General features: G+C 30.8%; 1 protein-coding gene across 4 annotated transcripts; it reads right to left on the reverse strand.

Annotated features, from left to right (window-relative positions):
* Window positions 1–1,908: 1,908 nt before the first annotated feature.
* LOC139528162 (uncharacterized) lies at window positions 1,909–16,119 on the reverse strand. 4 transcript variants are annotated; one of them, XM_071324020.1, is made up of 9 exons: window positions 16,001–16,119; window positions 14,952–15,064; window positions 14,229–14,373; window positions 13,756–13,840; window positions 9,617–9,733; window positions 8,106–9,251; window positions 6,859–6,955; window positions 4,354–4,481; window positions 1,909–3,418 (listed from the first exon to the last, which is right to left on the reverse strand). In XM_071324020.1, exons 4-9 carry the CDS (start codon window positions 13,805–13,807, stop codon window positions 3,360–3,362), a joined length of 1,599 nt encoding a protein of 532 aa, XP_071180121.1. In that variant the 5' UTR covers window positions 13,808–13,840; window positions 14,229–14,373; window positions 14,952–15,064; window positions 16,001–16,119; the 3' UTR covers window positions 1,909–3,359. The 4 variants fall into 4 exon arrangements, with proteins under 4 accessions (XP_071180121.1, XP_071180120.1, XP_071180122.1 ...); XM_071324019.1 differs by lacking the exon at window positions 14,229–14,373; XM_071324021.1 differs by lacking the exons at window positions 14,229–14,373; window positions 14,952–15,064; window positions 16,001–16,119 and adding an exon at window positions 14,463–14,738.
* Window positions 16,120–16,390: the final 271 nt, after the last annotated feature.

Genomic DNA, 16,390 nt, shown 5'->3' on the forward strand with positions numbered 1-16,390 from the left:
TTTCGAAATACATTTTATTCAGACCGATCCATTATAGAGTTAACTAATGTAAATATTCAATCAGATAATGCAAAATTATAGGGCGTTATGGAGCTTGACATATTGTATCGGCACCTGTGCTTTGTTCAAGATGCATTTTGCGGGAAACGTAAAACACCTATGAACCATACCAACAAAGTACAACCACTGAACAGAAGGCTTTTGACTTACGTGTATGTTCAGACGTCAATGGACATATTTTTTGAATTCTATAATGGCTAGTGTAGTTTTGTTAATTTTGACAAAGAGATCGATGTTGCGTTTTATGTGACAATTCCATATTTATAAAAATAAATGTATCTGTCCTTTATCAGGAAGTAAAACTGAACATGAATCAATATGATCAAATGATGACCATTATTACGCTATACAGGCGAGTCAAAAACGAAACAAGGCAATTGCTGTTGAATTAAACTCAGGTTTAAGACATAACTACCCTTTTCAGAAAAACTCAAAGACGCTCAATAACCGTGAATCGACACGGATAACTTATACCATTTGCTTTTATATTATGCAAGACGAATATAAATGTCGTAAAATCCTGAACAAAAACAGAAAATAATTCAATGGTAGTTAATTGTACCAAGGCCATGATGATTAAAATGAAAGTACATTGCCCTAATATCTTAATTCAATGTAAGCATGTACAATCGGATACCAAAGATTCCAGAAGCTCAACTAAAAATTTTGATTCATGTTATTTTGTAATATGTGTGTAATAATATTGTGTGCAAATATAAACTAACAATAAATAAAAATAACAACACAAACCTGTTCTATAAACCTTTAAATGCGTAGTAGTCCATCTTATTTAAATGTCAATCTGAAAACTGATCTTTAACTTTCTTAAATAACTTCTTTACACTTGATAAGTTTAAAATGTATGGCAAGTAAACGTTTACTAAATCTATTCAAAACATTATACGGTTACATGACTTAATGCATTATCATTTTGACCATCCTTTATGAGGACAAACTTGGGTAACATACAATTACATTGTCATTATACCTTAACAGGTTATGTGATCAGTAAAACATTAGAGTATAGAAGAGCATATTTAACATCATTAACTACCATGTTTGTTTTTTTTATCTAAACTAGATCTTGCATATTTGATGTAGCAATTGTTGACAAGATGTTATTTTTTTTATGCATGTAACTGATGTTTATTTCTTTTTCGGTGAAACACCTACACAACGTTTTTAAAATAACAGACAAGTATTTAAATAATATACAACTGTGATAGAAAAGTATGATTTATTGATTATATCTGGTTTATCGTTCAATTGAGGACAAAATTCGAATATGAACCCATTGTGTTTTCAAAGTATTTTGTCAAAGATGTATGCTTTGATCTGGTATACACTAGATCTGCACCAATGCATGCCTGTATATTTTGCCCTAGACGAGTGTTCTTTGTTGCTTGTTTTTGTCATTTGTTTATTGTATATTTCTGCCTTATACATTAAATATGACCAGATAAGTTTATGTTTTAAAAACTTACAGTACCAAAATGCGTATTATGCTTTTTTCATACATAATAGATGACGTTAATTTTAAAGATTCATCGAACTTTTTTTTACTAAAATTATGAGGATGCTGCTTTGATAAAAAAAAATATTGTGCAAAAAGTAGTACACAAGAAATATAAACAAATTGATCACTGAAAAAAATAAATTCAGTTTTAACATTGTTGCCGTGTTACATTTCTTTTGTGTTTATCCATTTCAATCTAATATTCATAATTGTTTTTACCTAATTTGAATATTCGACAAAATAATTATTTTCTACCCAAAGTAGATTAGCATTAAACGTATTTCACTATTTGTCAAAATTTATCGTTATGATCTGTTAAAATTTTGATTGGAGCTTATTAACAGAAACCGGTCGATTATCGACTGACGTATCAAATGCAATGCCTAATAAATTGGACAAACGTTTATCATGTTTATTACGCACTATTATGAGAAATCATTGATGCTATACAATTAAGGTTTATTATTTGCTCAGACAATTATATATACTAGATCAGTTGTACAAAAGTAGACTAGTTCTTGTTTGTGTTTCGTTTATTTGTTAACAATTTGATTATATCGAGGTTTAACTTTGGCAAAAAAGATTATCACGAAGGTAACTGGTAATGTTTGATGAATTATAGGGTATATGTACATGTACGTTTGAAAGGAGAATGCATTTTGACATCTGACGTATATTCTGTTGACCCATAAAAGAGTTACACTCGTCTGGTACTTTACGTGCTGATTGTTTAACACTCTATAAATTAAACAAACATATCTATTCGAACTGAATGTAGCCTCGTAATTTTATATCCCGATCTTAATCCTTAATTTTGAAATTAGATACACGCAATTATGCTTCTTAATACTTTAAACAATGTTAAACATATCATATTTGCGTTGTTCACATAATTTAGTAAGTATGAATATTTTAGACAAATCTGCTGTAAGTTCACATACGTGTTTAAATTTCAACATCATGATTTGCAATTTACAAATATATATAAACCGTAACTCTAGCCATTTTAAAAAGATGCCTGTGCTTGAATCTTGATGGAAGGAGGGTACTATGCTAGGATATACATACTTAAGACTGATTAACAACTCACAGCTATTCATCACAGTATAATGATATACATCTCAATTTGCTGAAATAAGCCGCATTGTTTGTATTCTAATATTTTGGGATAGAACATGCTCCCTTACATTTCTATTGACAGAGACAGTTTACAAATCCATTTCAAATTTCAGAAATCAATCTAAATAATTAAAGTTCAGGCAAATCAAAACAGATGGGGGTAGAATTGATTACAAAAGAATCTGGAACACACCATTTGTAAAAGTTAACTGCAGACGTAACAAAACAGTAGTAGTAATTTTGCAACCGAGATACATCAGTCATCATAAAGCATTTTAAATAAACTATAAGGCATTTTCGTCAATGATGTTTTCATTTTAAAGATGAGAACAATATATATATGTTTTCAATCTAAGATATGCTTTACATAGTCTTGCACGTTGAGGTTTTGATACATTGTCTGTAAGATTAAACACCCTTATATAACATGCATTATACATCATGTTTTTGTCATTACACTATTCATTCCTTTATACAGTGAGTTATATATTCCTTGATGGATCTACATTGAGAAATCAGAAAACACTTCCGATTGGTAAATCATGGGTTTTGTGTTGTCTTTTGTTGTGCATCATTAACAATCTACTTTGAAAACGATAATGAATTATTAGTAGATTCGGCTATCTGCTCTCGTTGCCAATCGTTTAATATTGTCCTAGTCACCTTAATACCAATACTCGTCAGTTGGTGTATAGCCTTGGCATGGATCACCGGCATAATTTACTTGAAAATACAATTGTCAACATGTAGATGGATTTTTATTAAAAAATGTCATTTTAAAATATGTATACATCAATTTGTTACCATTTTATTGATAAGATAATTAATTATGGTTTACAGGTATAGTACTCAAAATATGTACTGTTATCTATAACGCACTAGCAGTTTTCTTAAGTCGTGTGTTGCATTTGTGTTCACCTGGATCTGGCGACAAATTTAACTATAGACATTCAAGTATGTTCTTCCAGTTTCTGTATTAATGATGAAGAATTGGAGTAAGAACGAGTATGAGTTGGTATTGATCAAAATTATGTGTCTAGGTAGGATTACATATTTTTGTGCAAAATGTTACCTTGCAAGCTTATAGGTGTCAAACCACCAATAACTCCCTCAAATTTAGAACGTATGTGAAAGTAGGCCTACTCGGAAATAAAAATAGTGCATTTGATGTCATTGTTTACTTAAACTAACCAACAAATTGGCAGAAATGGTTCTTTTGGTGAAAGTGAAATATATTAAGACCATTTTGAGCCCAAATTTATCTGACGATTATACATTTGAAAACTATTTACACCACTGGATCGATGCCAGTGCTGGTGGACGTTTCGTCCCCTAGGGTTTTTCCAGCCAAGTAGTCAGCACTTCGGTGTTGAAATGAATCAATTATATAGTCATTTTGTAAATTAACTGTTTACAAAAATATGGCTATTCGAAATTCTAAGAATTTTCTTAACCCAGGCATAAATATTTGTAATATTTGGCCTCAATGCTCTTCAATGTTATTCTTGTTTGACTATTTTAATCTGAACGTCACTGATGAGTCTTATGTAGACGAAATGTGCATCTGTCGTACCAATTTACCAGCCTGATACCTTTGATATCTAGTTATAATTTGATTATGTCTATCGTAATTCTATGTCTTTTTAAATCACACTTACTTTTTGCCTTGTAAGCTGTAGCCATTCGAAAGAAATCTGTATTTTTATGTGTCTTCGTAGTGGTAACCTTGTTTTTAAAATCACCGTTATGGGACCATGATTTTCTTTTCAATCTTGAGTTAGTGTTCCTGAAATACAACATACAAAATTACAACTGTTTTCAATCATTGACAATGCTTCATATCTAAAAGTACGTCATATTCAAGATATATGGCTATTATTTTTATGCCAAAGTTTGGTACATTAGCTCTTCAATTGTGTCAGTGGTAAGCAGTGTAAAAGGCCTTAGATATTTGGCTTTGATCGCTCTTAACGAAAGTAAATACAGGAAAGCACTTTGGACGTAGAAGTTTATAAAGTCCCGTTTTCATTTTTTATTTGACTACGATGCTTATAGATGAAACTATTAAAATGAATAAACTGCGTTCATTACAAAAGCGTCTATTTTCAACAAGAATAAAAGTCTGCAACCACGCTATCTAACGAAATATGCTTTGTGAAATAAAAATTAATTCATGTTTAGCCTGAACGGTATTTTTTCCCTTTTATTTCTTTTATTTTGTAAACGTGCACTTCGTGACTAAGACATGTAATGTTAAACATCTCAACCAATCCATTATTCTGATGACACACAGGAAATAGATATGTATGCACTATATGCAGTATTGGATACCATTTGTTATATATTAATGTTTTATAATTTTCTTTTGCGTTTAATTCCGATTTTTCGATTTTATACAGTATTAGAACTGTTAAAAAACAAAATTAATCTAGATACACGGGACTTTTCAAAACATCTGCTGTTGTGTGCATGTGCTTTAACACAAGGTCTTTCAGATTGATTTCATGTTCAGTTGGTTTTTTAACCGAAGTCATGTCCACGGTAACGTTTTTCTTTGCCAGTAACAGAGAACTGCCATGTATATTTTCATATAAGGTTTACTAGGAATGAAAAGGTTTGGTAAGAAAAAAATAATGCGTTTCAAGTGCCCTCTCACAAATAGTTGCGAAACATACCAGAGGGACATTCAAACTCATAATAAGAAAATAAACTGAATGACAAAAAGGAAAAAGAAAAACAGATAAAAAACAATAGTAAACAGAACACACCATAGAAAAATAAAGACTAAGCAAAACGAACCAAACCAAAAACTGGGGGTGAATTCAGGTGCTACGGAAGGGTAAGCAGATTGTGCTCCAATATTGCACCCATCTTGTGGCTAAATGTTAGTACAAATCCGGTAATTAGTCTAATTTTGTAGGTTTCATTTGATATGTGAACCGGATATTCCATAACGGTCAACAAACTCGAGATAGCGTCCGTAAAATTTACGAAGGGTTGATTTCAACTGCACCATTTTGAACTCTTGGCGTAATAGCTTCCTTGTGAGCAGCACCCCTCTATCAAGGAAATTATGATATGAAATTCAAGCCCGGGAATATCTTATCAATTTGGATACATATACTCCGTATGCAGGCGCTGTTGGAGTGTTGCTACATAGAAATGGGAAGTACTTAGTTGGGAAGCTGAAATCATCTCTTTTGTCGTGATTGTTTTGTTTTCAACCGACCGTCATTGCCAAGTATAGATGTAAGTCAAGATATGAGACTGACTTAACTACATATGTTGTATCCTTTATCCCATGGTCGATGAGATAGATGTGTTGAGTTCCAAGTGAACTTTTCTTATCTCTTGCATACAGTTAGAACAATCAAATGTTTTAAATAAGACATATTACAAAATTGCCAATGTCAGTTGATTGGAAAGTTTGCTTCCAAAAAGTTGAATGAAAATTTGAAAATCGTTGTATAATGGCTTTGGGAATAAAATAATTGTACATTTCTTTATTTCTGTGAAAATTATTAAAGTTCTCGGATAATCCAGAAATGTCAAAGTTTTTATTTGACTGCTATCTACAAAAATGTTCAAGTTCACATACGACATTTTGGAAGCATGCATGTTGTTAAAATTTTCATAGCTTGTTTGTGAGATTTTTTGTCTTGAAAAAAATGTAATTTACAACATATTGGAAGCCCATCGACGATTTATCCCTGTGGTTGTATCTATAATTCATATAGAATGATGTCACTTAATACAGGGAGCAAATATTAAATAACTTTTCAACATCAACTAGCTATATATAAGATATAATACACAGTTAATACTTCTTTTGAAAATTATGTTGATGTTTCGTTCAAATAGATAGAAGATATCATAAAATAATGAATCCAGGAAAAACAAATAAATCTCGAGACATCTTCCTATATCTAATAACGTTATCTGAAACTTAAGAAACGTAAGAAATTCTAAAAAGTAGTTTATTACGACTTAGTAGAGGAAAATGGCTCACGTAATATTTTAAATGTGTTTGCTTTCTTCTTTTAGATATGATAAATAAAAAGTACAGAAGTGTTTAAAAAAGAAACAACAAATGTGTTTATCAGCTTAAACGTGTTAAACTGCAATACATAATATTCTTATCAGAACATTTACGAGATTCTTACTTGGACTGTACACTCCTTATTAACACTGTAGCAACCAATACAATTAATATGGCACACACTATAGCTATAGCAATGACAACAGAAAGAGAAGAAAACTCTGTAAAATATCAATAATGTTTATTACAAGAAAGATTTTTTTTGCAAATGATAACAACACTTCAATAAAATTTGATTGACTCGAAATAAAGGTGAAAAACGTGTCGCTTTGTGTAGCATGTGTAGGCCCTTATATCTTTTTCAACAATATAGACTTATAGATTCACATAAAATATAATTAGAGAGTTATTCAAACATACTAGTTTCCAGCAAATGATGAATTTTCAGCAATCTTATATTGTAAATAAATAAACTCATCATTGATACCAGGATTGAAATTTTATATTAACACCAGACGCGCGTTTCTTCTACAAAAGACTCATCAGTGACGCTTGAATCAAAAGATGTTAAAAAGGCCAAATAAAGTACGAAGTTGAAGATCATTGAGGACCAAACATTCCTAAAATGTTTACCAAACACAGCTAAGGTAATCTAAAATAGTGGAATAGAATATCCTAGATTGTCAATCAAGTAAGCAAATGAAGATGTCAAATCAGTACTGAGTTCATAGAATTAGTATCTTTATAGTTATTGTATACTAATGGACAATTCTGAATTAATAGAAAGTATACATTACAAGTTTTAAGTCGTTCCTAACAGAACTGATACGCAAGAGGGTATAATTGTACCAAAAACGTGGGTTAATACTTGGTAGTGTTGAAATGCAATACAATAATAAAACATTTCAACTTGTAAATAAATGTTCATTTTTATTTGATTTTATATTGATAGGACGAATTTTTCATGATCCAATTGCATGTCATAAGCAACAGTATCAGCTCAATGATTGTATGGTGATTTTATTTGGTATGCCTAAAAAAACATATTTTGTGCGATAAATGTGTTTTTCCGGTTGAACTTTCCAGGACCGCATATTTTCCAACATGAGCTCAATTATAGATTAACAATTATAAATACCTCACCTGAAGACTAGAACAGACATTTTTCCTTGTGGATTTGCAGTTCTACATATCGTCTTATTGTTAAGGTAATGCAGTTCATTGCTGTATACAAATTTAGAAAATACGTTCTTTATGATATATGCTCTTCAAATCTGCGATAAAATTACATGCAACAGCTAATCTCTACCCGATAGTTGTCTCATTGACAAGCATACCACACATTATTTATACTAAAATAAGACTTTATACCTAGATCGTTTGTATCATCTGGTTGTGTACCATCAATTGGTGTTGTTGTTAGAACTGGTGTGAACAATAATGTTGATTCAGTTTGTGAAAAGAGAACTGATGATTCTAACGAAAGTGATGATGTTATTTCTTTAATTGGCATTACAGATAGCACTGCTGTCTCAGTCGATAATAATGGAATTGTTGATTCCAGCGACGATGAGAAAACTGATGATTCTTCAGAAAGTGATGGCATTGTTTGTTCAATTGACACTGAATATACCATTGTTGATTCAGTTGATGATAACTGAATTGTTGATTCAGTCGATGATAATGAAACTGTTGATTCAGTTGATGATAACTGAACTGTAAATTCAGTCGATGGTAACCGAAATGTTGATTCAGTTGATGATATCTGAACTGTTAATTCTATTGAAGATATCTGAACCGTTGATTCTGCCGATGTTAAATGAAACGTTGATTCAGCCGATGTTAAAAGAAACAGTGATTCAGTTGATAATAATTGAGTACTTAATTCAGAAGTTGATAATTGACCAGTTGGTTCAGTTGATGAGAATTGAACCATTTGTTCATTCGACGACAATTGAACTGTTGAGTCTATATAAAGTGGTATTATTGTTTGTGTGGTTTCCATCGAAAACAATGCTGAATTAGTTTGTTCAGTCAAAACTATTGATGTAGTTGGTTCAATTGACAATGTAGATTTACTAGAGATATATGATGATGTTGGTTCAATTAGGATTGAATTTAAAATTGTTATTTCAGTGAGTAAATTTGAAACAGTTTGTGCTGTAGAAAGTGATACAACTGACGGTATATTTGATAATGAAGCTGTTTCATCTGTAGATGATAAATAATCTGTTTCGAAGACAGATTGTGAAAAAGACGAATCAATAAATACTGCTTCTGCTGCTGTGGATGTGGAAAATAATACTGACGCCGTCAATTTGCTAACCAGAGTTGGCATTATGGATTTGGTAGGTATTTCTGATGTTGTCGATTCTGAATACATTGACGCTGATATGGCGAAATCGGTAGATACTTCTAATGATGACGAATTCTGAGGGCAATCTGCTTCGGTGTTTGCACAGTGTCCGGAGGAACATTTAAATCCATTTTCTGGACAAGGAGGCTCAACTAATGTACCTTCATAAAAGTAATAAAAAACAGTTGGATTCGTTAACGCCAAAATTTCAGTACACTTAAATTGTAACCGGGTGTTAATTTCCTACGTTTACCCCTGCGTTAACGGGACGTGACGGCTACTTTTGGTAGTAAACGTCAATCACCTTGAAAATATCGAATTGACAGTTTCAGTGTAAAGTTTAATTGTCATTAACAATTGATTAGATATGACCGAAAAACCTTTGTAGTATTTAAAAAATGAAAGTGATATTTTTTTTTTAATTTCAGGATTAAAGATTATTACAAATTTATCTCATGATGTATTTCAGCCGTTCTGAATAAGTGACCAGTTCTGTCATGGTATTATACATTTTGACTTTACTTACAATTTGATTCGTCTGAAAGGTCGCCACAATCATTATCGTTGTTACATGTTAATGCATTTACAATACATTTTCCATTGTTACACTGAAACTCACTTGTATCACATGGTAACCCTGGCACTAAAGATAACATGTAGACAATCAAAAGATTTGATATATATATATATATATAGTTATAGACACATTTAAATTCCGTATATTTGATACTCATTCATATATTCCAAAGGTTATACTAAACAAGAAGATTTGTAAGATGTCATTGGTATTCCTGATTTTCACTTACATTTTGAAAATTGCAAAATATATTTGTTATAATAATTGAGGCAATCAAGCAAAATAATCGGATAAATATCAATTGATTGCTGCTTGCTTACATGTAAATCTGAAAACTCTAACAATAAATATGAAAATGCTGTCTTGTTCAGTAACGTTCACTTTTATTCGTTAAGTATTAAATTTTATGTTTAAGTCATATTTTTCATCTATGTAAATAAAAAGATGTTGTACATTTGTTTGGTATGTCATGAGAAAACTCTTCATCTAAGTCAACATGTGTAAAGAATTTTCAATTATAAGTCAAAGTACGGTTTTCATTACGGAGCATTCGCTCAAACTTAACAGCAAGCTTTAAAGTGCACAAAAATGAATAATATAAAACAATGCAAAACAGGAACTAGTTGTATTTATAACGTTTTATAGTAATATCAATGTAGCTTGCATCTCACATCAGTATTTTGTTTAAATTAATCACTAATAACTGATTTTATGAATGAAACGGTCATTTTAAATTGAACAACTCTTCAATGTCTGAAATAATCGCAAAGAAAAATGTCACGATTTTTGTTGTTCAATACGTAATTATATATGCACAATGATTTTTCGACAAACCTTTTTTGACTTGATGAAAACGTGAACTCGTTCAAATGTAACTATTGAAAGCTTTATACAAATTTTAGTAACATATAGTTCATTTATAATTGTTTCGACGCACTTAGTCTCGCGCCGATTTAAGTTAAAGAGGTCCATATAGTTTTTTTTTGTTACCATGCTTTATCTGTTTAATATATTTGTGAAATTTGAACTTAGATAGATTCCTTTTGCAGGATATATTGCATCATTATAGCAAAGTTCCAATTGGTGAACGGTTGCATTGTGTCACTTGGTTGATAAAATATATACGAGACACGAACTACAACATTTGTGTTTTTGTACTACATGTAGTATGAACGTGTGTACTATTATATCGTATGTTTAATATTTCCTTGTCTTCCCTGACTTATGATATTTGAGTAGGACTCTCGTTTCGTCTAAACACATACTACAGTATCGTTAAAAACATTCTATTACTGTTATTTTCTCTAATACTCTAATAATATCAAGCTGGTACGTTCGAAGATAGTTCATATTGCATTAAACTGTTGTTTATAGTCGGCAAATAATTGCTTACATCTACATCATTTAAACTGTTTTAGATAGTTGACTCATAGACAATCGTACCAAATTTACATATGATATATATTTTTTTTATATTAATCCATTAGAACCCACGTAGCTTACAATTACAATACCATAGATTCCACTCAGAAAAAAGTTATCGTCCTTTTTGAATTAAAGTTTGCTACTTTTAAATGATTCATTTGGAACTGTTGTTGCATTTTTAACTTGCCTTTGAATTATTTGATATTTATCATTTCAAATAATCGTGTCTTCTTAAAGTATGATGTTTCAGAAATATTACATTTTATAATTTTAATAATGCATATTACAGCTTATTCATGATAATAGGGGCCATGCAAATATCAATACAATAACACATTTATCATGTTAATGAAATTATTTTTTAATTGGAGTAACACACACTACAAACCAGTAACAGTCTAAAATGGCCTATTTCCGTACTCGACTGTACTGATTTTACTCGACCAGTCTGAATTGGTCGGAAATTTACTTGATATTATTCGACCCAGTCTTAACCGTACTCGACTATACTGATTTGTACTTGACCCTTATCTTTGACATTGAAAATAGCCTGAAGTATTACTCAACCTGTCTAAAACAGTCTTAAGCCGTTCTCGACCTGTACTCAATCAGTCTGAAACAGTCTTAACCCGTTCTCGACCTGTACTCGACCTTTTTTTTCAGTCTTACCATACTCGACCAAAAGTCTGAACAATACACGACCTGTCTGAACAACACTAGACCAAATAACCTCTACTTTTTCAACTGTTAAAATTAATTTCTGTTTATTTACTTTACTCAACTGACACTTTACATCTATACTAGACTTAAGTTGAAATGATTAAAATTGTCCAGTAACCATAACATATATCTAACAGATTCAAAATATTTGAATAACATCCAACATATTAGTCACAATTCAGTTTTGAGATAAATTGATCAGTTTGTTTTCATTTTATCTTAAAGGTTTTGCATGTATAGATGCGTAACTGTTGATAAATATGGTGTAATATTATGTTTATTGTGAAATTTTGGTTTAATACTATAATGAGAACATTTATAATTTGAAATTGTTGTTCAAATTTTCAGTTCCTAAATTGATAATAATTAAACTCATCATATATACCAGGACTAAATATAGTTTATACGCCAGACGCGCGTTTCGTCTACAAAAGACTCATCAGTGACGCTCGAATCCAAAAAAGTTAAAAATGCCAAATAAAGTACGAAGTTGAAGAGCATTGAAAATATAAAAAAAATAGATATAGGAAGATGTGGTATGAGTGCCAATGAGACAACTCTCCATCCAAATAACAATTTATAAAAGTAAACAATAATAGGTCAATGTACGGCCTTCAACACGGAGCCTTGTCTCACACCGAACAACAAGCTAAAAAGGGCCTCAAAATTACTAGACGTGTAAAACCAATTATACGGGAAAACCAACGGTCTAATCTATATAGAAAAAAACGAGAAACGAGAAACACGTATAAATTACATAAACAAACGACAACTATTGTACATGTATGGATACAAAAAATAGGTCTAGGTTTGTTAAGACTTTGTCGAGTATGGTTCAGACTAGGTCGGAAATGGTTCAGTCTAGGTCAAACATGATTCAGACTAGGTCGAGCATGGTTAAGACCCGTTTGAAAATGGTTGGTACAAACTCAGACTATTAAGTATGGTTCAGACTACAGTCGAGTATTATCAAGTAAATTTCCGACCAATTCAGACTGGTCGAGTAAAATCAGTACAGTCGAGTACGGATATAGGCCATTTAAGACTGTTACTGGTTTGTAGTGTGTGTTACTCGAATTAAAAAATGATTTCATTAACATGATAAATGTGTTATTGTATTGATATTTGCATGGCCCCTATTATCATAAATAAGCTGTAATATGCATTATTAAAATTATAAAATGTAATATTTCTGAAACATCATACTTTAGGAAAACACGATTATTTGAAATGATAAATATCAAATAATTTAAAGGCCATTTGAAAATACAACAACAGTTCCAAGTGAATCATTTAAATGTAGAAAACTTTAATTCAAAATGGGCGATAACTTTTTTCCTTGACCTTGTTGAAAGTCCATAATTGATAAATTTATATGCATGTATCTATAAACTTGAGCGATATTTATTCACGATATTTTTCATTATTATTCTTAATTGGTAGTTGGTTGCTTGGCGTTAAATGATAAATAATTTTGGGACGACATATATCCTGTTAAAGAGACTATCCGGGAGGAAGGTTGTGGAGATATAAATGTACTAGTAAATTGAAAAGACAGACATTTAACCACGAACAAGGCAATCAACGGCCCCCTCAAAGAGTTGTAGCAAGGGTTTTAATCGTGCAATGAGCGCAATAAGCGTGACATTGTCTAATACGAGGGTTTTGATTTCACTACCCCAGTGTCACTACAAACGTGTAGATCTCGCTCAACCAGACTGATATCCCTATGTGATAAAGATACAAATTAGAGCACACCCCTTTTATTGCTGTTCTCTACCTGAAAGACAAGATCAGACCATATTGAAAACTTTACGTACGTACCCTGTGAATATTATATCTGTTTTGCTATCACTTAACTAGATAACAGTAATGATGTTAATTAGCTAGTTTTCAATTCCAATATGTATCATATTAAACAGTTTTAGATAATATCTACATACCTGTTAAAATTTCTTTACTGAATACGATTAAAAACAGGATGTTTATAATCATAACTGCTGAACCGTTTTACAAAATACTGTCAAACTAGAAAAAACATTCAGCTTTAAAATCAATGTTTTATAATTGAAAACATCAACATACAGAAGAGTAATATTTTAAAACGTCATTACTGCATATTTAATTCGAATCAATAAACTTATGTAACAGTTGAAAAATTTTGTTCTACAAATTTGACATATTGACTTAAAAACCAGTACGTCAATTATTCATTATTCGTTATTCAAAGTTCAAAAATGAATAATGAAATATTTCATTTATTGCTTTTGTACTATTGTCAATTTGATGGTTTCCTTATGTCAAATTTTGTCATGTCGTCACCTTTTATAACTTACTATTTGGTATATTCTTTGCTAATTGATTAAGGCCGTATGTTGATATATAGTTGCTCACATTTTCATTGTCTGTCACTTACCATCTGAAGGATAGTTGACAAATGAGCAATTATACCATATCTTCGTATCTATATATCAATATTATCATTGTTTACTATAGATTCTACCGTTTCAGCTCTGTCCTACTTTTGCTTTGTTAAATGTTATTAGGTAAACTAATGAAAGCTAAAATGATACTTTACATAATTATAAAGATAAAGGAAAAATGTGTAAAAGAATGTCAGCTTAAAATAATCTATTCATAAGTCACTTACATTATAACATATAGCAATATGAAGAAACAATATTACACATCTATTGAACTAGACATAGAATATATCACATAATGGAATTTCCTCAACTACCTGTTTCGAAAAAATACATTTTAAAGGATTTAAAATTCAATCTTTTGTTGTTTACGACAAATACAGTGAATTGAGTCATATTCTAAATACGTATAACCGTGCATTTATTATCATAAATCAATATTCATTATTGAGTGCAAATAATGATCAATAGTTAAGGATCTGGTTTTTTTTGTAAGTGTGCGAAATAAAACCTTTTTGTACGAACCTTTCTACGTTGATACCATTGTTTTCAGTTCACATAGTGATAACTTAAATATTAAGCAAACTTAGAAACAATAAAGAAAACTTGAAAATAACATATTTCTAAAACTTATTTGTGTCAGGCCCATAGACTCTCATCCTTCCCGAAATAGTGTTGATAGATTACAAAATTAAAAAGAAACTGTTTTCACCTACCTTAGATACATTTAGCTATCTTATTATGCCACTAGAATTATTAAGCTCCTCACTTGATGTGGTTTAATACATCCTGGTTTTCAAATGTTGGAGCATTCCCATTGACAGTAAGTCTAGAAAAACACACGTTATCAATAATTTAAAGGTGTTATTTCCATTTATTAGTCTTACAATATGTGATATACTGTTCGTGGTTGTTTAATGTAAATGTTAAACTAAAAATGTAACCCCTCATGTGTGTGCCTGTATTTAGTAAGGCTATTTTGACCATGTTATTCGTTGTTGGTAGACGAGTTTAATGTTTAAAGTAGTCAGTTGTTCGGCGTTTATATTTATGTGATCGTGCAATGCTTTTGGAATATTTTTTTTCTCACGAAAAATATAAGATAAAATAAAAATTTATATGTTTCTGTGATTATAAAGGTCTTTAGAAAAATAGGAGAAGTCACTCATATTGTAAAGTGAAAATATAAGATTTGATTTTATTGATAAATATGTCTTTTGTAAAAGTGAAGTGTTGAAATTACTACAAATTTAACACTCATATTAAAAGGAAGAATGTTTTTTTCCTATATCGTTTTAATTTTTAGAATTAGGGGCATCTGCGAGTAATTATATAAACCATTCATGAGGTACAAGTACAAAATGAAGTAATAACACCTTGGCATAATTGGAAATATCTATTAGTTACAACCACAAAACGTTGTGGGTAGATGTAACGAAAATTTTGTCCAGGTGTTATTCCCGTATTTATTGCTGCTGGTATGTCTAGCAGCCCACATTCCACATTGTGTTCCGTATTTCTCAATTGCCAGATTCTCTGACTAGTTAGTCACTAATAGGCGCATACACAATCTTCAAACTAACAATCTATTACACATCTAGTGTTTGTTCAAACCTTTAAATTGATTTAATACATTCATTTTCAAAACATTTAAATCAAATCTTTATCATTGTTTACACTCTGTTAAATATCTACAAAAAATAAACACATCAAAAGTGACACAGGTCTTAAAAGATCATTATTATATAAAAACAAATCAACTCACATTAAATCAGTTTGCCTCATCTGACAGTAGCTAACATTCAAATTGCATTGACTTCTAAAATATCAATAAACGGTTTTTTAAATCTAAAAGTAGAATAAATGCGTTAAAGGCTAACCTACAATATACTATTTAAGTGTTTGAAGACCTGTGTCTTTCAAACACTTTAAATAGTATAGTGGAGGTTTACCTTTCACGCATTTATTCTATTTTTAGATTTGAAAAAACGTTTTCTAAAAAAAGGATTTTTCTGTATCTAATTATAGTTCTAAGTTTGATGTTGGATAGCTTATTACTAGGAAAATAAACTTTTACTTATTGTTGAAGCTGTCCGGTGACCTATAGTTGTTAATTTCTGTGTCATTGTCTCTTGTGGAGAGTTGTCCCATCGGT

The sequence above is a fragment of the Mytilus edulis genome, chromosome 6 (assembly GCF_963676685.1).
Source record: "Mytilus edulis chromosome 6, xbMytEdul2.2, whole genome shotgun sequence".
Taxonomy (NCBI): domain Eukaryota; kingdom Metazoa; phylum Mollusca; class Bivalvia; order Mytilida; family Mytilidae; genus Mytilus; species Mytilus edulis.